This window comes from Serinus canaria, chromosome 6, assembly GCF_022539315.1.
Source record: "Serinus canaria isolate serCan28SL12 chromosome 6, serCan2020, whole genome shotgun sequence".
Taxonomy (NCBI): domain Eukaryota; kingdom Metazoa; phylum Chordata; class Aves; order Passeriformes; family Fringillidae; genus Serinus; species Serinus canaria.
Window position 1 is genome coordinate 32,823,907 of NC_066320.1, and position 26,962 is coordinate 32,850,868.

General features: G+C 43.2%; 1 protein-coding gene across 2 annotated transcripts in view; it reads left to right on the plus strand.

The window, feature by feature from the left end:
* Positions 1–26,962, plus strand: part of DOCK1 (dedicator of cytokinesis 1) — a 271,299-nt gene that overhangs the window by 224,371 nt on the left and 19,966 nt on the right. For both annotated transcript variants that reach the window (XM_050976529.1, XM_050976530.1), the window contains exons 39-49: positions 3,153–3,242; positions 5,789–5,893; positions 8,163–8,304; positions 8,522–8,600; positions 8,926–9,010; positions 9,793–9,879; positions 13,194–13,370; positions 14,196–14,279; positions 18,484–18,621; positions 21,098–21,243; positions 25,186–25,384. In XM_050976529.1, the coding sequence (XP_050832486.1) occupies positions 3,153–3,242; positions 5,789–5,893; positions 8,163–8,304; positions 8,522–8,600; positions 8,926–9,010; positions 9,793–9,879; positions 13,194–13,370; positions 14,196–14,279; positions 18,484–18,621; positions 21,098–21,243; positions 25,186–25,384 (1,332 nt within the window). The remainder of the gene's footprint in view (positions 1–3,152; positions 3,243–5,788; positions 5,894–8,162; positions 8,305–8,521; positions 8,601–8,925; positions 9,011–9,792; positions 9,880–13,193; positions 13,371–14,195; positions 14,280–18,483; positions 18,622–21,097; positions 21,244–25,185; positions 25,385–26,962) is intronic.

A 26,962-nucleotide genomic window follows, 5' to 3' on the forward strand; every position in this document is an offset into this window, starting at 1 on the left:
GCCAGGAGTCAGTGGGAAGAACCAAGGGAGTTTGTTTACAGTGTTGATGCAAATCAAAAATGATTCAGGCTTCAGTTTATTTCCAGCCTCAGTTTGGAGAGGGGCTGGTTAAATCTGGAGCACACAAACAGGGAAGCAGGACAGGGGAAGTGATGGTCACACCAGGTGTCTTTGAAATGAAAATATGCACAAGTTATGGATGACTGAAGTTCAGAAGAAAATGGCACTCAAAATGAGGGAAGGTTAAGTGATTTTGAAAGCTTTCACTTGCTGACTTAACAAACACCTGAATATTAGTTCAGCTCCTATAAATTGGTGCTGTATTGTCCTTCTGAATCAAAATGAACTCATCTTGGTGTGTGAAAATGTCCCCCTTCTTCTGCAACTGTGCCTTTACTCTTAAATTCATGTTAATTTTTGTTTAAAAATAAAAACATGCTCTGTATCATCATGCTAGATTAGATCCATAATATGGATAAAAACATTCAGATCCTTCCATTTGCAAAAATTGCGTTGCAGAGCGTTCAGGCTGCCTTGTAATTTCCTGCAGACGTGATCCCTCATTACCGTGATTGTAATTAGTCCTTCTGATGCGTTTTTCACCTTCAAGGCACTTTACAAACATGAGGCAACTCATGCTCATTCCAGTCCTCTTCCCTGGATAAATAACATTCTGAACCTTGTTGGAGAAATAAGTAAAATCAAGAGGAGGGGTCGAACATCACGAGGAGCTGCGAGGAAAGGTTAATGAAGAGCCAGACTCTGCTCCTTGTGAGCATTCATGGCTTTTTTATCTTAAATTAGGTCACCTCTTTGTCCAGACATGATCCAAGCTGGTTTTTGCAGGACTCAGAAGCTCCTTTCCCCTTGCTCAGTGCAGTTTTCAGCCCTTGTTTGGTCTTTACTTGGGGGGCAGAAATCTCTCTCCGTTCTCCATGTGATGTCCCATGTTTTTCCCTCTGCATTTCCTCATCTCCTGCTCCATCAGCAGCTCCCTCCCTGCTCCTGCTGCTTTCCAGCCATTCCCACTCAGTTTGCCAGGATAACCTTTCAGTCCATCCCTCCCCTTGAAAATTGGCTCCTTTTTTCCAGAGAGGAGCAGGGATGGCCAGTGGGACCCATCTTGCTTTTTGTGACATTGGCATGTTCCACGTGAAGACTTGCTGAGGATTCATCCTTAATGTTTAATTCTTATTTTTCAAATTGGCATCTAGAACCAGGAATTCTTCTAAAGGTCTGATTTTTTCCAGGTTTTCCAGATATGCTAAGAAATGCAGTTTCACCTTGCAGATCAGTAGGCAAAGAGAATTCAGCTGGCACTGATTTTGGGGCTTTGAGTGTGGAATTTCATTAGTGAGGTTTGGGGAACTTTTGGGGTTTGAGGTGTAAAATATCTCTTATTTCCACAGTGCTTTGAAAAGGATGGGATTGAGGGATTTTTATGGGATGGATGCCAGGATCAGTTATTGTGAAGGTTTCCCCAGGTCACATTTCCTCTTTTGCCAGCATCCACCTCCGACCACCTTTGAAAGTTGTGGTGCTTCATTCCAAACTGCCTATCCCCAAAGGTGGATATTTTTGGGGAAAAATGGGCAATTGTGTGTTCAGCCCTTCCCCTCAGCCCTTCTCCATCCACCTGCTCTTGGCTGCTGCATCCCCTCAGGATTCCATGAGGATGAGGAACCGTGTGTCCATGTGTGGCCTCATCCTGAGAGGAGAATGAGGTGGTGTGGCCAGAGGATTTAAATTTAAGATGAAGGCTGATAAAATCTGCATTTCTAACTTATTCTGAAACTCATTTTTATAATAAAGTGAGGTCAGCAATGCCAACCAAATTTCAGCAGCCGAGGTAGATCATCAAGTTTGATCTTAGATAGCCTGGTGTGCTAATTTAAGCATATTTTTGGGTTGGAGTGGTTCTTTATCTTTGGAGTGGAAAAAACAAATGAAAAATGCACATTTAAAACCATTCTTGCTGCTCCTCATTAAGATTGTTGCCTTCTGAGGAGCTGAAGGATATTGTTAAATTTCTTTGGGTCACTTGAGGCGGCTGCTGAATTTCATGGTTGAGGAACGAGAAGAAGAAGAACCAATGGAAGTATAATGAGTATTTGTTCAAAGCAATATCTGCAAATTGCCTGTCCTGTCTAATACAGATTACAGATATTAGAGGGAGAGAAAGGTGATTATGAAATATAATCAATCAGCAGCCTTGCTCCAAAGCCTTAGGTCGAGGGTTTCTTGGTGGACAGGCTGTGTTTGCACATTACTGGATGGGCTGGCAGGGATAATTTCACTTCTGAAGCTCTTTGATCATTTGGCTTGATTGGGATGCAGTAAATCTGCATCCTGTGCCAGGGAAGGTCATGGAGCAGATCACCTTGAGTGCCACCAAGCCAAGAAGGGCGATGGCACCTGGGTTGTGTTAAAAATGGTGTGGAGCAGGACCAGGGCAGGGATTGTCCCTCTGTACTGGCACTGCTGAGGCATCTCCAATCTCATTGTAAAGTTTTGGGCCCCTAAATGATAAAAAAGTCATTGGGGGGCTGGAGCGTGTCCAGGGAGGGGATCAGAGCCCAGGAGGGGCTGAGGGAGCTGGGCAGGGGCTGAGCCTGGAGCAGAGGAGGCTCAGGGGGCCCTTGTGGCTCTGCCCAGCTCCTGCCAGGAGGGGACAGCCGGGGGGGTCGGGCTGTGCTCCAGGGAACAGGGACAGGAGCAGAGGGAACGGCCCCAGGCTGGGCCAGGGCAGGCTCAGGGTGGATTTTGGGAACAATTTCCTCCTGGAAAGGTTTGTGCAGGCCTGGCACAGCTGCCCAGGGCAGTTTGGAGTCTCCATCCCTGGAGGGATTTAAAATCCATGTGGAGGTGGCACTTGGGGACACGGGGCAGTGGTGACCTTGGCAGTGCTGGGTGAGGTTGAACTCCATGAACTTGGAGGGCTTTTCCAGCCTCAACAATTCCATGATTCCATGAATAGAGACATTTATAACCCAGCACAGCTCTTTGGCACATCAGATGCTCAGTGTTTTCAGGCATGTGACACAATTCATTTGGTTGCTTTATTCAGACTTATTTGATTCTAATGTTGATGTTTAACCAAGGTATGTAATTCAGCTTCTTTTTGTTGTTTTGTGATTTTTTTTTTCCAACAGATGTGGGAAGAGGCCATTGCCTTGGGTAAAGAACTTGCAGAACAGTATGAAAATGAAATGTTTGATTATGAACAACTCAGTGAACTGCTGGTAGGTTTTTTTAATGACATAGACACTGCAATAATTTATTTCAGAGTTGAATTTCTAAGCTTTTAAAATTATATAAAAAATACTATATCAATGACAGTAAAATTCAGAAACAAATACCCATCATGGTTTTGTTGGACCAATGTCAATTAACTGGCTACCACTAGATTGTCTGAAAAACATTGAATTTCTTTTTTTTTAGCTGAAAGAAAAGCATTTCAGTAATGTTAAGCTGATTTATTTGGGGTATAAAAGGAAATTTTGAATTTAAATATAAATGGGGACATGAAAAAAAAATCCCCATTCTCTCTCAAGTGTCTTTCTATATTCACATTTCTTTTTTTAGGTATGAATAATCCCCAAGCATTCATGTCTCCAGTCAGTTATTTTTGCCCTGACGTTACCCATTCATTATTCCTGCACCATTTTTCTCCTCCTGTTCTCTTCCAAGGAGATAAATGGCAGCTGTCACTGTCCCTCCTCAGGTCCCAACCATTTGCACAGGAGTTGGGATGGGATTCCAGTTTGTTTCTGAAAATTTTCGACTCCAAAGTTTTTGATGCCTTTTGCTTTTGCACTCAGAGTACATTTTCCTCAATTTCTTTGAATTATTTATCTGTTTTCTTCATCCCAGTAGGTCTGAGCTGGGTGTTCCTGTGGTGTTGAACTCATCTCCACACAGCCCCAGCTCACTGCTCCTGGTGGGGTGGGCACAAATATTCTAAATATTCTTCATTTCAGCATAAAAGGAATTGGGTAGGATTGTTCCTCAGCTAGCAATGGTTGTCAGAGGTGATTATTCACCAGGGGGTGGCTACTCTCCAAGTCCCTCAGTTTTCATTTTCCATCTCCTTTTTGCTTGCACTTGAATGGGTTTGTCACAGAGGCAGCCACTCCTTAATTATCCTACTGGATCCATTTTGGAATAGAAGTTGGGATTTGCACTTTATTCATTGCAGCCAGTGATCACAGAGTGATTCAATGATTTGGGTTGGGAGGACCTTAAAGCTCATCCAGCTTCACCCACTTTGCCATGGACAGGGACACCTCCCACTGTCCCAGGTTGCTCCAAGCCCTGTCCATCCTGGCCTTGGATATTTCCATGGAGTTTTTCCCTTTTCTAAGAAAGTAGATCCAAAACTTCCAGTCCTCACATCAGAAAATTGAGTTTATCTGCTCATTAGCCAAGAGGTGAGATGTCACAGAATTAGTCCTGGCGTGCATTTCTCTCACAAGACAGAGATCAAAATGCACTCTCCTGTATGAGTCAGGTCTCACATACCCCATCAGCTTTTCTTATTGCTGCTGCTGAACAGCTCTTTTTTTTTTCTCCCACAATAAAATTTAGAAGTTTTTTGTTCTTTCTATTCTCCCTCTTGTCTCTTTTCTTCCAGCAATATTAAATATTAGCCTCTAAGACAATTCACAAATGACAAAATAGTTTTGCTCCAGACGAGCTGAGAAATACTCGGCAGATCTGGGTCTTTGTAGTCTTGGTGCCGTTTATTGTTATCTGTCATGTGGGAGCAGCACTAAGCCTCCCCCCAGATCAAAAGTCATTCTATTTGCAGAAATAATGGACTAAAAATAAGTTAATGAACAGATCTTCTGAAGCTGCTCATTTGCTATTACTTCATCATTAGAGATAAAGAACTCGGTGTCGAAAGCAGATGGTGTCTGACATGCGAGTGTTTATTCCAACATTTACATTTTCCTGCAGTTCTCCACTGCCTGCTTTCCATATGCAAATTCATGGTTGTAAATATGGAAGAGAAGTAGTAGAAAAATGTAATGAGATGTAAGAGCCCCAAACTGACAAGTCAGCACCATTGGGATGAGCTGTGTGCGGCTCCATCCCTTCCGGTGTTTCGGCATCGGAAGTGTCACAACTGGAATTTCAGATTGCCTTGCAAATTCCTGACCTTCACTGCCAGTGAAATAATGGATGGGAGTCAGTGAGGTCCACCAAGATGAGGTCCATCAAAATTGAGATATTGGATTTGGAACAGTAAGGTTCACAGTGATGAAGTTCATCAATTGAGAAATTGGAGTTCATCAAAATTGAGATATTGGATATGGAGCAGTGACATTCATCAAGATGAGGGCCCTCAAAATGGAGATACTGGATATGGGACAATGAAGTTCTCCAACATGAGGTCCATCAAAATTGAGATATTGGATGTGTGACAATGAGGTTCACAATGATGAAGTTCATCAAAACTGAGATATTGGATATGGGACGATGAAATTCACCAACATGAGGTCCATCAAAATTGAGATATTGGATATGTAGCAGTGAGGTTCACCGTGATAAGGTGAAATTAATCAAAATTGAGATATTTCTTAGGGAACAGTCAGATTCACCATGATGAGTAGGAAAATCATGGCTACAGAGTCTGGTATTTCCAAATACTGCCATGAAGCTGATATAAAGGTGAAGAAAAAGAGGGGAATGAAACATCTTTAATTTAGAGATGCATACGAGATCTTAAGTGTAAGGAATCTCCTAAAAACTCGGGTCATTCAAGTCCCTCCTGTTTATTTTGCAGAGAAAACAAGCCCAGTTCTATGAAAACATTGTGAAGGTGATACGACCAAAACCAGATTATTTTGCTGTTGGATACTATGGCCAGGGATTCCCAACATTCATAAGGGTAAGTGTCACCTGTTTCTCACCTGTTTCCAGAGACTTTTCTTGCTCTGGAAATTTCCCTTGGCTTGGAGAAAGCTGCCTGACACTGACAGGTGTTTTTTAGGTGTACAAAACAAACACTGGTTTTTCCTTTCTGGTTTCTAAGATGGAATAGTTGAATTTTAGTAGAGAAACTTTCTCTTCAAACGTATTCAGTACCTTCTATTTCTTCAGGGCATCACTAGAAATGAAGATAAATGACCCAATCCATCACTCAGGGTCATAACCATCTGAAATGGTGACATTTTTGCCTGGCAGGTTAATATATATTTATATATATAATATATATATATATTTGAGCATGGTAGAGCAGCCTTTTGTGTGTGACCATGTTTTCAGGTGAGTGTCCTTTCCAGCATTGCCACTAAGATTATGTTGACTGTCAAAGGTGTGTGTGACATCTTTAACAGCAGTTTTTATCATTAATGTGTCTGTGTCATGTGCCAATTTAAGACATGTGTCAGTTGGTTGATGCCAGGATCGTAGCTTTAGTGACAGTTTAAGGGGTATTTTCACTACTATTAGGATTTTTATGGGTTGAATTAGTGGCTAAAGAAAAGTGGGGCTATAACATGTCTGAATTGCATCTGATCCTCTGGCACTTGGCAGTTGCTGACACTGAAATAACCCATTATTATTTCGTTAACTTCCCTGGGCATCCTGTGCCAGGGCTCACCACCCTCACAGGAATTAATTCCTTCCCAATTTGCCCTCTGAAAGCCAGGCTGTTGAGTGCCCTGCTGTTTAGAAAATCCTCACTTCTCCCTCTATTCCAGCATTCCCTGTGAATTACAAATGTATATACAAAAATTACAGTTATACAGAGCTATCTCTTATTACCTTTCCTTCCCCTGCTGAGCTTTTCAAAGGCACCATTGCAGAACCAAACCCAACTGTGAACAACTCCAGGTTCCTACCCCCAGTCAAAACACCCTTTTTTAATAAGTGCTGTATAATTTTTTCACCAAGTATTCAGTTTGAGATGAGTAATGAGGTTAAGCATATTCAGATGCAAATTTTATCCAAACTTGCTTTAATATGTTTGATCAGTTAAAAATATGCAAGTTGTCTTTTACATTTTCCTTTAGAATTTAATGAACTCAGTATGCAAATGGACTGTATAAAATATCTCTTCATTTTCTTTATTGGCAAAGAAGAAACCAATGCTTACAAATACAATAAACCTAATTTTAAAGATATAGAAAGTTGTAAGTTTATAATGGCAGAAATCTAATACATTAATGTGAGTCTTTTTATAAGAGTCAGTAATTTTGGATATTCCTCCTTAAATCTGCATTATGTTTCTGTTTATCTCTGCTACTCTTTTCCGCTCACCTAAATGTCTTTGAATAAATGTTTATGTATAAAAAGCCTAATTCAGTTTATTTATTGACATCCATCCATTCCATCATTAGCTGTGGAAAGTGGGGGAGACATATTGGATTTGGTGATAATTTCTCTTAATATACTTTAAATGGCCACCAATGTTGCAGACCCTTGAAATCATGTTTTGAGGTGATTTTAGTGTGGCTTAAAAAAATACCTAAGGGTAAACATGGGCTTAATGATCCCAGGATGGAATTGGAGGTGAGGAAAAGATATTGATGAAGTATTGATTACGACACAGTGTGAGGAGTGTGGAATTCCTCGTGTACTGAGAAGTGCGAACAGCGTTGGTGTCAGCGCTTCTGAGGCCCCAGTTCTGTACTGGGAGCACTGGTTTTAGCTCTGGGGGTGCTGGTGCCAGCTGTGGGTGCCCCTGTGATGCCTTGTGAAGGCTGCCCTAGAACAGAGGCTGGACAGAGCTAAAGAATAAAGCAGGGATTTATTCCAAGGATCTCCTCCATGGATCCACCTTGGGCAGCACCAGAGCCCAGCCAGGGCTGCACCCAAGATGACCCAAAATGGCCCCAAAATGCCCGGCCGGGCACGGGGTCTCTCCCTGGGATCAGCTCTGCTCCATTCCCACCTTGCAGTTCATTGTCCCAGCCCAGCTTTAGCCCAGGCACTCCCACCTGCTTGTTTTTCTCTCTCCAGCCCACGGGGTTTGTGCTCCTGGGCTGGGATTGGGATCATTTGTCCTTGGTGCCCAGCTGGAGCAGGAATTGTTTTGTCTCCCTGCTCTGTGCACAGAGCTCACCATCCCATAATATGAAGCTCAGACCCACACACTAAAGCAGCACAGAATGTGAAAAACAGAAATCTAAAACCTGAGCTTCATCTGTTTGCAGAACAAAGTGTTCATTTACCGGGGCAAGGAGTACGAGCGCCGCGAGGACTTCGAGGCGCGGCTGCTGACGCAGTTCCCCAACGCCGAGAAGATGAAGACAACGTCCCCCCCTGGAGATGACATCAAAAGCTCCTCTGGCCAGTGTATCCTTGAGCTGTACAACCAGTACAACCAGTACAACCAGTACAACCAGCAGCACAGGTCAAGGATTTGTGGCCAGCCTGTTGCACTTCAGCCCTGATGGGTGTAGCGCACCAATTTTGTTGTTTTGTCCTTTTTTGTGTGCGTGCGTGTTCCTGTTGAGCTGTTTGCTCTGTGTGACTGAAATTCCCTTTTCACTTCTTAACCCCTGAAATTCAGATATTCAGTGCTTCACTGTGAAGCCCAAACTGGATTTACCCTCAAAATTTCACAGGCCGGTGTCAGAGCAAATTGTGAGGTGAGTTTGAGTTGGGTTTTGTTGTTTTCTCAGTCCTTTAGAGCACATTATTGTTGTATTAGGAATCTGTGCACAGCCAAGGGATGTTGGCATTGTGAGGGCATTTAATGGTGATTTTTATTATTGGCACACAGTCCAACCCACTGAAAAACAGTGATCCCATATTTGTTCATGAACTTCCTCTAATATTAGAATTTAATATCCATTCCTGAGCAGACAGCATTTGATTTTCATTGTGCATTTGGGGCTTGGAACTGCATGATCTCTGAGGTCACTTCCAACCCAATCCATTCAGTGATTCCATGATTCTTTTCCCTCTTTGCAGTTTCTACAGGGTGAATGAAGTCCAACGCTTTGAGTATTCACGCCCTGTTCGAAAAGGAGAGAAAAACCCTGACAACGAATTTGCAGTAAGAAATTATGAAGAAAATCAACCACTTTTGGTTTGCTTGTTTATCCCCCTCTATTTTGAGCATCTGAGCCATTCATTATCTTTGCTTGTTGAGAATTAAATTCTAGGTTTAAAGGGATTATTTTTCATAGAAAGTTAATTAAGCCAATTTATCATGTTCTCGTTTATACCACTAGGAAAAATAAAAGGGCAAAGCTGTATTTATTTTGTAAAAACAGCTCTTCTGAGAAAGCATTTTAAATTGTTACACCTGAAACTTGTCTTGCCATGAAAATTTCAGTCAGGCATCTGAAAATCTTCTGTCACTAATACCTTTTGCTTTTTCTTGCCTTTTTTTTAAACCATTTGTTTCATCTAATGGTCAATAAATGAGTGCTGTGAAGAGGCCCTGGCACAGGGTGCCCAGAGCAGCTGTGCAGATCCCTGGAAGTGCCCAAGGCCAGGTTGGATGGGGCTTGGAGCAGCCTGGGATAGTGGAAGGTGTCCCTGCCTCTAGGACTGGATGGGTTTTGAGGTCCTTTCCAACCCAAACCATTCTGTGAATATCCTATAAAACCAGGGGATCTTTCCTTGGTATTCTCCTTCAGAAAGGGAGCAGTTGCTCCCTGCTAAGTCACATACCAGATTTAAATCAGTGCTGCTCCATCTTCCATTTGGAATTCCCCCCTGGCTCTGTGACATCTGCCATACCTTGGTCCTTGTCCTGCTGCTGATGTTTCAGGGCTTAGCTCAGGGTCCCAGCTGTGCATTGATAACGTGACACTTGTGTTCCCTTTGCAGAACATGTGGATTGAGAGAACCATCTACGTGACAGCCTATAAATTACCAGGGATCCTCAGGTGGTTTGAAGTCAAATCAGTTTTCATGGTAAGATCAGCTTGGCTGTATTGAGATTGTATAAAACAATGAGGTTTTATACAGCCAGGGAGCATTTGGGGGTCTCAGTGGCTGTGCTGAGATCTGTGAGCAAGGAATCCATGGGGTTGGACCTGGCACATCCTGAGGGACCCTGCTGAGGGTGCTGATTGCTGACTGAGGGTGACTCAGGCAATGCAGCCAGCCCTCCAAGGCCTTCAGCCCTTTTAGAAAGCATTTGTGTCTCTCAGCAGGTGTCTAGAATGAAGAGAGACCTGAGGTGGTGCAGGGAAACCCTGCTCCATCCCAGAGAATCTAGCCTGAACTTTATCGAAGAGGATCTGGATATTTTGATTGTCATTAATTCAAAATACCCCAATAATCAAAGGCATTGTATGTCTGCCTTTCTCACCACCCGTGGTTAAAGGTTGTTTTTGTTTCTTCTCCATATTTAGCTAAATATACCCTCAGCAACCTCACAGAGTAACTCCAAATTACTCATTTCTCTGTTCAACCATTTAGACTGTTTAGATAAGACATATCCATTAAACGCCTTTAAGATTAAATTATTCTTATGCAGCTGTAATTTTTAAGTAGCAATAAAAACATTGTTACTGCCTTTTTGAAATCTCTCTTGTGAGGCTTATTTTTAAAGGAAAAGAACAATTTGCATATGATTAATTAAAACCTTTTTCATTGCTCCATTGAGGTTATGTTGGACAGTTGTATTTGGATGAACAGAAGTAATGCAGAAAATTACTATGGTATCTATAGTAACAGAATATGAATGTGATGTGTGACAGTAACAGGCAGCTGAATAAAACACATTGAATTTTTAATGAATTTCGTAGTTTCAATATAACCCTGATGGAGAAGATTGTATTTATCTTCATGATGGCAAGAAGTGCTGTTTGTAAAGGCTGGCAGATCTGATGCCAGTCCTGATGAGCAGAGAGCAGAGCCTGACAGGCACTTGGTGTGCACCCCTCCTGCTCTGCCTGGCATCCAAATGGGCACAAATCCTTCAGCCTTTTGGGAGCAAGGATTGTATGAGTTGCAGAGCTGAGAAATGATAGCAGAATGGAACTTAATAACATGTGGGAAGACTGCTGCAGATAACTTCTGACCTCCTCTGGCACAGTTCCTACAAAATGGGTATTGACTTTCCTCAAGATCTCTGTCAGCTAAAATGCTGCAAGGAGGATCACAGGGTTTACATCCCTGTAATGCTAAATTGTGATTATGGATACAGATATTATTGATCCCTTGCTAAGCACCAGGATACTCCAGCAGCTCTGCATGTTTCATATTTTATTGATGGAACTGGAATATCGTTAAAGGGAGAGGTGAGATTACATCAAATCAGTGCAGAGAGAACGGAGTAATTTCATAAATGCAGTGTATTATGTTACATAACCCATAGGAACACGCAGAGTTGCTTTAAATCTGATGGCTTTTCCAATTCCTTCTGAGTACTTTTAGGTAAACCTTTGCAATCTGTTCATTATCTGCAAGGAATTTGGGGCCAGCATTCCTTATTCTGTATCTGATTTGCTTTAGCTGGGCACAAAAAGTTGTCGGGGAGAGAGACCAGCCAGGGAATTAGAAATCAGATTTTGAATCACACTTGAGTTTGAAAAGCACAAATGCTAATCTCTGTTTTGTTTTGATCTTGGGATTCTGTACTGTTGCAAATGTCTCAGGAGAATGTCATTCCTGTTTTCCCTGGACAGAGTGAGGAGTGCCCAGAGTGGAACTGGGAGCAAGGCTCTGAGTTTACACTTATCATAAATAGCCTTCACCAGGTTCCAAAGCCCAGTTTGTGGTAGTGAGATGGCAACTGCAATTCTCCATCTGCTTTTAAAAAAATAGAGGGAGTGTTACAAGCGTAGTAAAAGAAAGGAGAATGAGAAAGAAAGCCATGATTGCTGCTACAGAAAAGTCAAAAAGCTGTCAGCTCAATGAGTGCTAATTTCTGGAGATGCTCAAGAGCTTTAAAAGCAATGGTTCATCAACACATTATTGCATAGTTATAAGGCCATTAATACAAGTGACAGAATGCTAAATTTAGCCCGTGATGTTCCCAGCAGTTTTGCCCAATCCGATGCTGGATGTGGCTTCACTCCCCAGTCCAGATTCCCCCGTGGCAGGCTGGGCTCTGGCCGAGCCTGGCCTGCTCCCCATTCCCAGCAGAATCACCAGGCTCCTTCCCTGCCTTCCAGAATCATTCAGCAGGCAGGCTGCTCAAAATGCTAATTAAAACATCCTCGATGTAATCAGCTGGCAGGTGTAAGAGTAACAACTAAAGAGATTTGATTATAAGTGGTTCTCAGAAGCAGGGTAAGCAACTGATAGCCAGGTAGAAGTGCTGCTTTGTTTATGTAGCATTTATGTAAATGAGGCTGTAATCAAATATACACTTGCATTTTCCTCACAGGCCTCAATTAACCTTCCTTTCCTCTCCCTTCCACGTCATTTTTTTAGTACAAGCAGGCTGTGGCTTCCAGTGAGGACTCTCTACACTCTGGGTCACTGCAAGTTACTGATTTTCAGCCCATTCACTAATATTTAAAATATTTTAATACTGTTTTTTTCAACATGAAAGCCACAGTAGCTTGGTATAAAAAGTAGCTGGATGTCAGTCCATAAAAATAAAGCAAGTTTTGTACAGCATATGAGCTGTACACCCATGAAGGCATCTGAGGAGACTCTTCATTGAAGTCCAGGTAGAAAGAAAATTTCTCCCTTCATTTCTTGATGGTCAGATGAAGAAAATGTGACCTCTTGGGAGAAAGCACAGCAGATAGTTTAGATGTCATCTCATCAACATATTCAACTCGATGTCCTTGGAAACACACCAAAATAATCACTGCAAAAATATCTTCCTGATTTTTGAGCAGCTTAGGATTACATTTTCCATCAGAAAATCCACGTTCAAGTTATCATTTCTTTCTTAATGTTACGTTAAGCTGGATCTTCTTTGTGCTGCTAAAACTCACCAACCCTTAATCTCTGATGTTCTCTGTAATCCTCCAAAAAAACCTCACGTGATTGCTGCCAGAGCCTTTCTGGGTGCTGTGCTGGGATGTAATCCCTCCTGCAGCAGCAAAATGCAGTTAACTTCCTCCACTGATACCCATCATCATATCAGTTACTGCAGCACAGAGATACCAAATACCTCAGGCACTCTTTCTGGTCATTATTGGTCAAAAATCTCCCAATAACCTCGTTCTGAAAGGTTCTTGAATGTTTCTGCCCGTGGGGTTTTGCTGAGCAGGTTAAAAACTCTGGCCCTGGTTTGAAATCTCCTTTTGTTTGGGTTTCAGGTGGAGATCAGCCCCCTGGAAAACGCCATCGAAACCATGCAGCTGACCAATGACAAGATCAATAACATGGTGCAGCAGCACCTGAACGACCCCAACCTGCCCATCAACCCCCTGTCCATGCTGCTCAACGGCATCGTGGACCCCGCCGTCATGGGGGGCTTCGCCAACTACGAGAAGGTAACACCAGGAATCCCTCAGTTCCACCGGGAATCCCTCAGTTCCACCAGGAATCCCTCAGTTCCACCAGGAATCCCTCAGTTCCACCAGGATCCCCTCAGTTCCACCAGGAATCCCTCAGTTCCACCAGGATCCCCTCAATTCCACCAGGAATCCCTCAGTTCCACCAGGATCCCCTGAGTTCCACCAGGATCCCCTCAGTTCCACCAGGATCCCCTGAGTTCCACCAGGATTCCCTGCCCTGTTGGGCCTCAGCTGAGCCCAGCACAGGGGGGATGTGGAGAGAGGCCAGGGCAGGGATGGAGCAGCTCTGCTGGGAGGGCTGGGATTGTTCACATGGAGAGGAGAAGCTTTGGGGTGACCTCAGTGTGGCCTTGCAAGGCCTGAAGGGGCTCCAGGAGAGCTGCAGAGGGACTGGGGACAAGGGATGGAGGGACAGGACACAGGGAATGGCTCCCACTGCCAGAGGGCAGGGATGGATGGGATATTGGGAATTGGGAATTGTTCCCTGGCAGGGTGGGCAGGCCCTGGCACAGGGTGCCCAGAGCAGCTGGGGCTGCCCCTGGATCCCTGGCAGTGCCCAAGGCCAGGCTGGACACTGGGGCTGGGAGCACCTGGGACAGGGGAAGGTGTCCCTGCCATGGCAGGGGTGGCACTGGGTGGGCTTGAAGCTCCTTTCCAACCCAAATCAGTGTGATTGTGCAATCCCATAATTTTCACTTTGTAGCTGTTACTTAGCAGAATTTTGAAGCTGTTCAGTTTATCTTCGTTGTAGTTCATTCCTCATTTTCTGAAGAATGGCTCATTTCTCTCTCTCTCAATTAGGCTTTTTTTACTGAAAAATACATGCACGAGCACCCAGAGGATCATGACAAGATTGAGAAGCTGAAGGATCTGATTGCTTGGCAGGTAAAAACTTGAAGTCAGGTTTGGCAGAGGCAGCTGGTGTGGAAAGACAGCTTGGTGTCACTTTGGAGGAAATTCAGACATTATCCTCACCTTGGATACATTTCTTTGCCATTTAAATCTGTCTTGGAGCCTGAGTTAAAGTTCATCTTTTCAAATCTGACATAATTGCTCATTTTGATACACTTGCAGAGAACAAATATGATCAAGATATTTTCTTTTTTTCTTGTTTTTTTTTTTTTTTTTTTTTTGTAAACACAGTAAGTGACAATCTCCCATCTGTATCAGATGAGAAAATATTTTTCAGGGCAAACGAGACAATTCCAGTTTTGCTCTGTAGTCACATACTGGACATTTTTCTATGGTCTCAGTATAATTTTATCATAACTAACAAAAATACCAGGTTGATTGGAAATGGGTTTTTTTTTCCCTCAGAAAAAGAAAGTGAATCATTGTCTTTTCATATTCAGTTCTTTCTTTATAATAAAGGGAATAATTTACATTTCCGTGGATTTCAGTCTTAGAGGTAGTAGAACCAAAGCTACAGAATTCAAAAATAGAATATCCTCTGAAGGCTTTAAACTATCAGTGAGTGAAAAACTCTTTTGGTCTGACCAAAAAAAAAAAAAAAGGCATTTTTAAATTTATTTTCTTGTGAGCTTTTAGAAAAGATTAGATTTTATAAGCTTTAAGTTTTATAGAAGAAAATAATTTGGTCCCAGGAGACTGACTTGGTGTCAGCTCTGTGTCTTTGCCTCTGAGAGTGATACTTCAAATGAATTCCAAACACTCTTTCCCTCAGCAAAGGCTCACTTTGGTGACACTTGTGTATTGAAATAATATTACAATTTGAAAATAGGTATGGCAGCTGATCACATGGTATTGTAATTATTCAGGGCTTTTAAACACATGATTTCCCATCAGTTTTGTACTTCAAAAACAACAGGAACCAGGCAAATAGAGAAAAGGGATCAAAATTTATTTTTATATCTGAAAATTAAGAGTCACTAAAAGCCCTTTTAGTGCTTTTAAATTGCCTTGGATGTTTCATACACATTTAAGTGATCCTAAAATTTAAAATTCCTCTCAAATTACTTCAGTTTCCAGGCAGGTGGGAGTCAGCTCCCAAATATTGGGAGAGGGATGTGTTTGGAAGCCTTTGAATGCATCCTGGGCTGACAGGGATGGAAAGCAAAGAGGAGATTTCATTTTTCAATAATGTGGGGCTTGGAGTTGTGTAATCACATGGAATTTTCTCCCTGCTGCATAAATCAATCTGGGGATATGAATCAGCAGCCTGACAATTGTATTACCAGCTGACCAGTTAAATTCAATTTTTTTCATCTTCCTTCTCCACCTCTTTCTCCACTGTGCCATGGAATTCATAATTCATAATTCCTATAATTCCTGTGAACTTCAAGTGTACATTTTGGTTCTGTCTCTTATTAATTCAGATAAATTCCATTAGCAAAGCAATGTCCATTTTTGTCCTTCTTGGTGCTTTTCCAACTTAGGCAAAAAATGTTCCCATGCAACTGCACCATTTCAAGCTGGTCTTTCATTTTAACATGAAGATAATGAAATGATTGATTGAAATTAAGGCAGAGAAATGAATGATTGATGGCATTAGTCACTCTGAATTTAGCTAAAGTATTTACAGCACAGCAAAACAGAGAAATACCACAGCAAATCAAAACCTTGTGCTCCTTCTACAGAGATGAAAGAAGTGCTGCATACCAAACTCAGGTTTTCTGCTCATGTTTTATGATCCCCTTGCTCTGAAAGATTGTTTTCAAAGATCAGTTTAATAATTCAAATCAATGTCATTTTTTTCAGTCTTTTCAGCCGAGCAGATCAAGATCTTAAAAAAAAAAAAACAAAAAGGGGAAACAAATCAGGGAATAATTTCGAGTTGCAGTGGAACTTTATAAAATTTTAAAATCAGCTAAGAACAGAGTTATGAAATAAGAAAATGCCCTTTCTTCAAGGCCAAATTAATTTGGAATATCCTGAATGTGGCAAAATTCTGCCTCTGACGGGTGTCAAATTCCATGTCAGGCATCAGCACATTTCCCTGTGTCTGGAAAGGAGACACAGGAGGAGTTTGGAAGTTGGTAGAAGAAGGTGAAGCAGAAATGGTAACACAGCTGGAAGATTCTTCCTGCACTTGATAAATGTTTAAGGATTAAGTGGTCTTGGACAGGGAGGCCAAATATCCTGACTCAGCAGCCTCACATTCTGTGGCAAAGCCATGGGACATTAATGAATTCCAGCTTCTGTAAAAGATTAACAAACCCCTTCTCCTTCTCCTTCTCCTTCTCCTTCTCCTTCTCCTTCTCCTTCTCCTTCTCCTTCTCCTTCTCCTTCTCCTTCTCCTTCTCCTTCTCCTTCTCCTTCTCCTTCTCCTTCTCCTTCTCCTTCTCCTTCTCCTTCTCCTTCTCCTTCTCCTTCTCCTTCTCCTTCTCCTTCTCCTTCTCCTTCTCCTTCTCCTTCTCCTTCTCCTTCTCCTTCTCCTTCCCCTCCTCCTTCCCCTCCTCCTTGGCGTCCTCCTCCTTGTTCTTCTTCTTCTTCTTCTTCTTCTTCTCCTTCTTCTTCTCCTCCTTCTCCTTCTCCCTCCCCCCACATTTTTTCTCCTACAAATAATGATGTCATTTACTTCCTGTTCTTGATTTTCCAGCCTGGAGGTGGCTGATCCCCAGGACAGGTTCTTCAGTGCATTTTCTATCCATAAAATGGTCTCACATGCTTCAATTTGTAATTCCATTTTTTTTTAAATCCATTTCCAATGTCAACAGTTCTTTAAAATAAATGAGCCAAGTGACCACTTCTCCCTCCAAAACAGGAGGGTCACAGTGTGGCCTGGTAATTATGTCAGTTTAGAAATTCATTGACTTATTGAGAGCAGGGAAAACTTTCTGGTTTCATGTTTAATTTTTGTCAAGTGCAAATCCATATGCTTATACATGGAAGCCACTACATTGAAAAAAAAAAAGAAAAAAAGTCATTATTCTTCTCTTTGTAGTCTTTTAGGAGAAGCACCTCTTCCATTTACAGAGTGCCAAATCATCTTGATAAGATTTCTTGAGTTTGTTCATCTGTAATTCATCTGTGTATTTATTATTCTCCTTACTAATAAAGCTGCTCCTTCTGATTGCTGCTCAGTCTTATTAGAAAAATCTGTTTTTAATCAGTATTATGATTTAATTATGAATTATTAAGAAGAAGCCTCTTAGCTTGATTGCTGCAGAGAATATCTGAGTTAGAATCAGAGCACTGTGTGGGCTGAAACGGACCTGGAAGAGGAAATATTTTTCCTGAGCTGGAGGTAGAAAACTCTAATGGTGTGTCTGGGTAGCTGTGGGAATGAAAATGTCTCTCTTAAAACATTTCCAAAGGTCAGCTACACCTCCACACTAGGAACTAATTATATAATCCTGTGCTGGCATGGATATTTTGTGACAGAAGCCTTGAAGATAAATGATTATTTTCAGTTACAAAAGAGAATTAATTTAATTTTTTCCCTCTTCTGTTTTCTTCCCAGAGAAAATAAAATATTTTTTCTAAGGAGAACTATATAGCATCTAAAACTGTATGTTTTATTAATAAATATTGCTCTGTAATATATATCTGTCCAAGGATAGAGCTCGTTTGCAGCTTTAGAAAGAGCATTTATTAAAGAAAACATAAACTATTTTTGTGTTCAGGGTTTTATCCTCATGGAACTGGGAAGGGATTTGATATTAATAACCTGGTGTGAGACTCATCATTCATCAGTTTGGTGTTTTAAAGTACAGAATCTGTGGGGGCTTGAGAATATGGAATAGCACAGGAGGGTTTGTGCTGTGGGATAAATCCAGCATGGGATTTCTGGGCTGATTAGGGCTGAATTAAATGTAAAGGACTTTATTTAACAGAATAAAGGGAAATCCTGGAGAGCAGGAGTTGAGGTCCTGTCATGCATCATATGCCAGGAATGATGATGGTCACTGAGACCATAATAATAATTCTTGTCATTTTTAATATTATTGTTGTTGCTATTTATTATTATTGTTATGATCATTATTAGTGTTATAATTGCTATTACTATTGCTCTTATTACTAATATTGCTGTTACTGCACGAGCTCTTTCCCTGCTGTGGGAGCACTGCCGTGTCCCTTGGCTCAGGAGGGGCTGGGCAGGGTGGAGCAGCCAAATTCTGCTTTCCAGATCCCATTCCTGGCTGAAGGCATCCGGATCCACGGGGAGAAGGTGACAGAGGCCCTGAGGCCGTTCCATGAGAGGATGGAGGCGTGTTTCAGGCAGCTGAAGGACAAGGTGGAAAAGCAGTACGGCGTCCGCGCCATCGTGAGTGCCCTCTCGATTTCTCATTTCCAAAGGGTCTGGAATTCCCTTGAATGACAGCAACTCTCCCTTCCTGTGTGATGATTCCATTGATTTAACAGAGCAGTGTAGAGGCAGAGTTCCTGCTTGTTCCCAGTCAGCATCAGATCATGGAATACTGAGCAGATGGGAGATGTTGAGGAAGCCTCGGTGCTTTCATTTCCCAGCACGGGAGCAATTTCTAACCTGCCTGAGTCTGTACCTTGAAAGTCAAGATAACCCTTCAGTTCTGAAGGATTTGGGTTACAAAAATGAATCTAAAAATTGGCACTTCCAGAGCTGAATGTTACCTTTCCCTAGGTGGGATTCCTGTAGGGAAGGGAGATCTGTGGTGCTCTATGGCAGCGTGTGGTTGTACCTGCACTGAATGTAGGCAGGCAAGAAAGCCACACCTCCTACTCTATGAGTTTAAAAGGCCTGAAACTCATGCTTTTCTCATTCCAGCAACTTATTTCCAGTTGCTGCTTCATCCTTAAGGGAAAGCCAAGAATTTCTTCCAGTGGAGGTTTGTTCTGCTTCTCAGTGTTGAGTGTGAAGGTCAGAACAAACAGAGCCAACAGCTTTTTAATTCAGGATAGAATTGATAATTCAGTCAAAAATACATGGATGGGTGCTGTTATGAGGTCCTATTTTGCCTGGAGCAGAGGAGGCTCAGGGGGCCCTTGTGGCTCTGCCCAGCTCCTGCCAGGAGGGGACAGCCGGGGGGTCGGGCTGTGCTCCAGGGACAGGGACAGGAGCAGAGGGAACGGCCCCAGGCTGGGCCAGGGCAGGCTCAGGGTGGGCATCAGGAGGAATTTCCCCATGGAAAGGGGGCTCAGGCCTTGGCAGGGGCTGCCCAGGGAGGTTTGGAGTGCCCCTCCCTGTGGGTGTCCAAGGAATCAGTGAATTTGGACTTGTGCTCTGGGCTGAGGACAAGGTGAGGACTGGGCACAGCTTGGACTCCATCTCAGACTTTTCCACCCTAAATAATTCTGGGATTCTGTCTGTAGCAGTGACATCTTTTTTTTAATGGGGACATAGATCTTACAGGGAACATTCCAGCCTTTGTGGTATCCTTTAACTGATGTTCTGTTTGTGGTCCTTCAAATCCCATCTTATGAATTTATATATTCAGGGAAAAGTTCAAACAGTAATTTATTCCCAGGGAGAACAGAAGTAATTAACATTAATGATACCTGCATGTCAGTCACTTCAGTAATATCCCTTTACATCATCAAGGAGATGACTGGAAAGTGGTGTTATCTCTCTAATTTCACTCTACCCACCAGTAAGAATTTTCAGGATTGATGGAGTTTTATCTCTTCTGTCTTCCTTGTACAAGGCCAATTTACCAGCAGTTGACAGGGTGGAAAATATACCTGTAATTAAACAGCATGAGATTCTTATTTGTTGACTGCAAGAGTTCAATTATTTTATGAATATATCAGTTATTAATGACTAACAAAGCTTGGAGAAATATTCAGAACTCTGAAATTGTCTGAAACAAGACCAAAACTTTCATATATTTTCTTCTTAACCTGGTGTCACTCTGTAAATTGGCTCTCCTGATATTTTTGACATAAAGTATCTCTTTGTGGGTTTTTGGGTTTTTTTTAATTAAGTCCCTTTCATTGAAATATATTGACAGGGCAGTCACAACGATGGCAGAGATGGATTAAAAAACTATATGTAAAATGATTGTCTTTTAAAGGCAAGATGTAAAAAAATGTGGAAATACCTTGGAACAAAGGAATTCTTGGAATATACTTCAAATCATACATCTGCCTGTGAGGACCTAAATATTTTTTTCTAGTCCTTTGGGTGGATTTCCTTTAGAACCTATTTCTTTGTTGGTAACATGAGGTATTGGTTGTTATTAATTCATTAATGCTACCAAACTCTACCTGGATGAAAACCCACGGAACATTCCCCTGGTCCCTTTGGCATGTGGATATTTGTAGACACGTTTCACAGTGAAAAGCAAGGCACAACTTCCCAAGGATATTTCTGGGATTCACATCCTCTGAACCCCAGAGAAAGAAAAAACAATTCTTATCTCAATTGCTGCTCCTCTTGTTGTTCCCAAGCAGAATGCATTGTGGAGGGTTGTTTACCTGGAGGGAATTGGTAATTGCACTCTGGTGTGAGTGTTTTGATTCACTGACCAGTTGAATCCCTGTGTGTGTGTGTGTCAGGACTGTCAGCTGACAGTCACGAGATGCTGGGCAGCTGGGTTGGGTTGGGTTGAGTTTTTGAGATGAACTGGCAGGTTCAGTTTCGATGTAATGTAATACGGTGTAATACAATACAGAATAATATAGTACAACAAAGTGATTAATTACCCTTCTGATATGATGGAGTCAGATGCATCATTTCTCCCCTTTGTCGGGGTTACCTGCTTTTTACAATAGCTGTGTTTTTTTGGGATGAAGCAGTAACCTCTGGCCTTTCTTGGCTGCAGCTGGCGGGGCTGGAGGAGCGGCGGGGCAGCCGGCCGCGCTCCATGGTGCGCTCCTTCACCATGCCCTCCTCATCCCGGCCCCTCTCCGTGGCCTCCGTGTCCTCCCTCTCCTCGGACAGCACTCCCTCCCGGCCTGGCTCCGACGGGTGAGTGGGGATCCCGGCCAGGATTGGCCCCAGAGCTCCCTGGGGTGGGGAATCCTCAGCCAGGGATTGTCCCCAAAGCTCCCTGGGATGGGTGAGTGGGGAATCTCCAGCCAGGATTGTCCCCAAAGCTCCCTGGGGTGGGTGAGTGGGGAATCTTCAGCCAGGGATTGTCCTTAAGGCTCCCTGGGGTGAGTGAGTGGGGATCCCGGCCAGGATTGTCCCCAAAGCTCCCTCGGGTGGGGAATCCTTAGCCAGGGATTGTCCCTGATGCTCCCTGGGGTGGGTGAGTGAGGGATCCTCAGCCAGGGATTGTCCCTGATGCTCCCTGGGGTGGGGAATCTCCAGCCAGGGATTGTCCCTGAGGCTCCCTGGGGTTTGAGGGTGGGTGGCATTCCCAGATCTTGGAGCTGGAAACAGCTGGGAAGGCTGGGGGTGTTCAGTTGGAGAAGGGAAGGTCCAGGGAGAGCTCAGAGCCTCTTCCAGCTCCTGAAGGGGCTCCAGGAGAGCTGGAGAGTGTCGTAGTTGGGATGGCCACAACACAAAGCAACACACTCCATTTTCAGAAGGCTTCAAACTGCTTTTATTGTTCCATGCCTGCTCTTTATACATTCTTACAAAACTCCTCAGTTTACACTTTACCCATTGGCCAGGAAAGACAAACAAAATCCTCATTGGAACAGAGCTGCAGGTTTCTTATTGATCCTTCTTTCTTTCTTGGTTTCTATGTCAACGACCTTGGTAGGGAATTCTTTCAGGGGTAAACATGGATCAAACTTCTCCTGGCTCACAGAAGTCACTGTAAAACCTCTTCCACAGGAGAGGGACGTGGGACAAGGCATGGAGGGACAGGACACAGAATGGCTTCCCACTGCCAGAAGGCAGGGATGGATGGAATATTGGGAAGGAATTGTTGGCTGTGAGGGTGGGCAGGGGCTGGGATGGAATTCCCAGAGCAGCTGTGACTGTCCTTGGAGCCCTGGCAGTGCACAAGGCCAGGTTGGAGCAGCCTGGGATGACGGAAGGTGTCCCTGCCCTGGAACTGGATGAGTTTTAAGGTCCCTTCCATCCCAAACCACTCCATGATTTTTTTAAGTGACAGCCTAATATTGGCTAAAAAAACCCAACCTACAGAGACATTTCTCTCAAGGTCTCTTGTTCTCTAACCCAGATAAATACAATGTTCTTTTTTGCCCTCTAAGCATTCAAACAACACCAAAAAACCCCAAAGAGGAGATCAGTTCCCCTTTTTCAGTGTCACAGGAGTGTTAGGGATGCTCTGCAGGCCCTGTGTGCAGCCAGCCCTGTCCCAGGAGCCCAGGGCAGGATTACCTGACTGCTCAATCACTGCTGCTCACTCCGGCTGCCAGAGGAAAAGCTGCTTATGGCAAGATTGTACTTCAAGACTTATCAAGATATTTCACATGAGAACTGGGAATTCTGTTGATAAGCCCTGTCTCACAGTCACATACCTCAAAGAACAAAATAATCTGTTTGCTGTCTGGGCTTTCCATGCAGCCTCAGAAGTCCCTTCTCTCTCTTCCTCCCCTCAGGCACCCCTGTAATCCAGAAATGCAATATTTGGCCAAGGCAGCAGGTTTTTTTAAAACCTTCTGAAGGGCTGCTGATTTACAGGGATGTGCTGGAAACTCCTGTGCACCTTCAGAGAGGAGTTCATACCTGGCTAGAAACTAAAGGCATCAAGTAAAATTAAATCCAGCACCTAAGGACCAGCAGGATGCTTGCCTTGATTACAAAGAGTTTATTTAGTCATTGGGAGGAGCTGTGAACAGCTCAGCTGTCCCTCCACTGCCCTCTGGAATGCTTTCACACATTGGTGTAAATGTGGGACAGCACAGATCCTGAGTTTTGACTAATTCTGAACAAAGTTGTCTTGCTGTGACTTGGGCAGAAAAACTATCCCAAGTAAGTGAGCAACTTTGTTCTATCTCAGAAGAAAAATATCGATTCTTTGCCTTGCCTCTTTCTGGTTTTCCCTTCAAAATTTTAAATGTATTTTACTTTGTCATTGGGTATTATTTCCTTCAGGTTCACCTCTCAGCTGTGCTGTGGTAGGTGTCACGTGGCAGTTTTTGAGGCTCTGAGTCTCCTCAGGGTGTATTTTCACAAAGATCCCACAGTGCAGCTCAGCTCCTGCTCTGAGCCCAGGGCAGTACAGGAAAATAGAGTGAACAGCTCTTGTCACTGAGAAGACCTGAAAATACTCCTCATTTGTATGGAGGAGGAGGAGAAAAATCATCAGATATAAATAATATCATGAAAGACCTCAAAAATTCAGGTGGCTGTAAAATCATGTGGGTGGTTTGGCACTGCTGGCCTGGCAGAAGTTTCCTCCTGTTCCTGCTGTAGTTGGTGGGGTTTATGGTCAGTTCTCCTCTCGTCTTTCCACGTGTCTTCATAAATTAAATTTGAGACTAGAGATGAAACTAAAAAACCATTAAATGTGAAGCTAAAGGGGTGTCTTATCCCAATCACCCAGTTTCTATTTAATGCCATTTCCAGCTCCTGCTCTGGAGCTTTTTAACAGCAGAGTCTCAAAGCAGGCTTTGACACAGGACGTGTTTTACAACTCCCAACTCTATGTATAAATAAAACTGACTTCAAAAAAGGGCCTTGGGCTTATTCCCTGCTTAAGATGGGACTTAGAAATACAAATGTGAGCACTTGCACTCAGTGGTTGGAAGCAGGAAAATCCTGGGGTCCAGTGGGATTTCTCAGCTCTTGGCAGTCCCAAAGTGCTTCCAGTTGGAGCACAGTGTGCTGACCCATTTTAGCACAGATGCATTAATAATCCAAATAATTAATAGTCCTAATACAGTGCTTGGAAGGGAAGCAATTAATCATTGTCTGAAGGATGGAAATTCCTCTTGTGAATTTGCAGTTGGCCTCGGAGGTGCTGGCACCACCCAGTGCAAAATACACAGCTGAGGTTCTAAAAAGTCCTGGTGTTGGGAGAGCTGGGCTCTGCTCTGGGCTCTGTCCCTGGAGTTCTGTGTGACCCTGGGCAAATTGCTGCCTTCCCTTTTCCCTTCCTGTAAAATGGCATGGATAGACTTGTAGGTTTGTTCCCAACCTGTGGCATTTAGGATTTGGGAAATGACTTAGGGGCTGCAGCTGCAGGTGCTGCTTGGAGCATCTTCCATCAAAGGAGCTGATGTAGAGTGGAAACAACAGCAAAGAATCACAGTAATTTGGGATATTGCTGCTGGGTATAGCTGCTAATGGTGGGATTAGGATGATGTCAGTGCAAATTCTCTGAAATATGAATAAACTGGAATTTCACAGCATGGACTGTGGCCTGGATCTGCATGCACCCCATGGCATGGGAAATGCTTTTCCAGAGCTAAAAGTGTCCTTCTTTGGGAAGTTTTGGTTTGGTTTTGGTTTTGTAATGTGGTGGTTTGAGACAGTCTTAAAATCTGCCAGTGTGATTTTGTCTAGGTATGATCTTAGTGATGTTTTTCATTTTTAATATAAAATAAATGATAAAATACTTTGTCTAGCCAAGAGTGCTCCATCCCTGGAAGTGTCCAAGGTTGGAGCACCCTGGGATAGTGGAAGGTGTCCCTGTCCATGGCAGGGGGTGGGACTGGAGTTTCCAGGTGCCCCAGCATGGACAGTGGCAGTGCTGAATGAGAAACCCATTTCTTATGTGAAATTCAGGGTTTGTGCAGCCAAAACCCAATAAATTTACTGCAGAGCAGGGAAATCTGCAGCTCTGCTTCTCCAGCAGTCCTGCAGTAATTTTTATGATAAGACAATTATGATTGTGTGACCTTCTGCCCCCTCCATCTCCCTCTAATGAGTTTTCCTGGGTTAGCAAAGCCTCATTAACTCGGGTGAGACTTTGGGAAATGCGTAAATAAAAATCAGTTGTTTTGAAAACAACATTTTATTGATCTGAGCAACAACATTTTTCCTTAGGTTCGTGCTGGAGCCCCTCCTGCCAAAAAAGATGCATTCTAGGTCGCAAGATAAATTGGACAAGGATGACCTAGATAAAGATAAAAAGGAAAAGAAGAAGGAGAAGAGGAACAGCAAGCATCAAGAGATATTTGATAAAGAATTTAAATCTACTGATATTTCTCTGCAGCAGGCCGAAGCAGTGATCCTTTCAGAAACGGTAACTTTATTAGCAAGGAAAGCTTTATCTAATTCTGAGCCATGTTCTCTCTTTTGAAATCAAAATGTTGATTTTTAGCATTTAGTTCCTTTGTAGGCCAGAAATAACTCTGAGGGGATACACCACAGTGTTAATATACATGCTAATGAATCAAAAATACAGATTTGATTTACAGAGGGGGAAAGATCCTCTGAAAATCTTCACCCAAAGCTCTGGGTGACTGTTTGATAAAGGAGCAGGTGGCACAGCATAGCTGAAATAAATGCTGCCATCCCAGCAGCCTTTGGGACTGCTGGTTCCCAGTAGGTTGGGATGGATTTGGCCACATCTCACTGCAGGACAGTGTTTGGTGGCACATTCCAAGGTCGTTCTGTCAGCGGTTGCGTGTCCTCAAAGGATTTTCAAGATCCCTGTTTGGAGCAGAAAATCCTGAGCAGTTCTTGTGTGTAAGGATATTAAAACCAGGGCATATCTCCCTTAAACCCTCTCTTCTTGGCTTAGATTTAATTCACTGGAACTGTCCTCAAGGCTTAGGTAACCTGAGAAGTTGGAGCTGGGAAATTGAAAGCAGGGATGTGTAAAGCTGGAGCAGGGATAGTGTGAACTGGCTGTGACCTCCAAATCTCTGCCTGGACACCTGTTTGGAGGCCAAGAGTTTAAAATTGCCTCCCAGAAATAAATGGAATGTTCTTTTCAGGATCTGCACAAGTACTTGGAGAGGCAGCTTTGCACTCATAAGAGTCTTGGTCCTGTGTCATTGACACTGAGTTGTAAAACAGTTTCTCTCTCACCTGTGATAACTGAATCCTTTAATTCTTTCTGTTTGGTATTTATAGGGAGATATTTACTTGTTCAGCCACACTTCCTCTGTTTTCTGGACCACTCAGAGATGAGTTAATCTCTCACACGTCTTGGGACATCCTGAAAAATCAGAGTTCTTGTGTCTAATGTGCCCAGTCAGAAACTCCAGTACAATCCCATCTGAGGGTCTCACCTTTTCACCTCTGGAACCAATGAGGTTTTCCATTGACTTCAGTAAATTTGGCATGAGCCTTGGTTTGGTTAAATGGAGATTCTTCCTGCACAGATTTCCACGTTTCAGGATTTTGCTGCCATGAATTTCACTTTGCACCTTGCAGCAGTTGTGTTTTGACTGATTGAGGACTGGGATCACTTCCACTGGCATCTCCCAGATCCCAAAGGGACCAGCAGAGCTGGTGGGATGTCACAGGAGAAGGAAATTGTATTTCAGGGCAGCTGAGTCAGCTGGGGCAGTTGGGAGGCATCCAAGGGTGCTGGGGAGCTGGCTGGTGTCACTGCGAGGTCACTTCAGCTCTCAGAGGTCTTGGACATTGGAAAAGTTTATGACAGAAAAAATGCAAATTCTGCCTGGAAAAGAGGGCAAAATAACCCCTCAGGGCATATTCCCATTTGGCATCTGAGGAGCAAAAATCAGCACAGCCCAGGATGGTTTGACTCAAGTTCTTCCAATGTTCCCAGTCAGGAGCTTTCAGTGGCTGACTGGTGTGAGCAATGTTCCCCTGGTTATGGAGAGGGAGGGAAATTAAATGTCAGAAC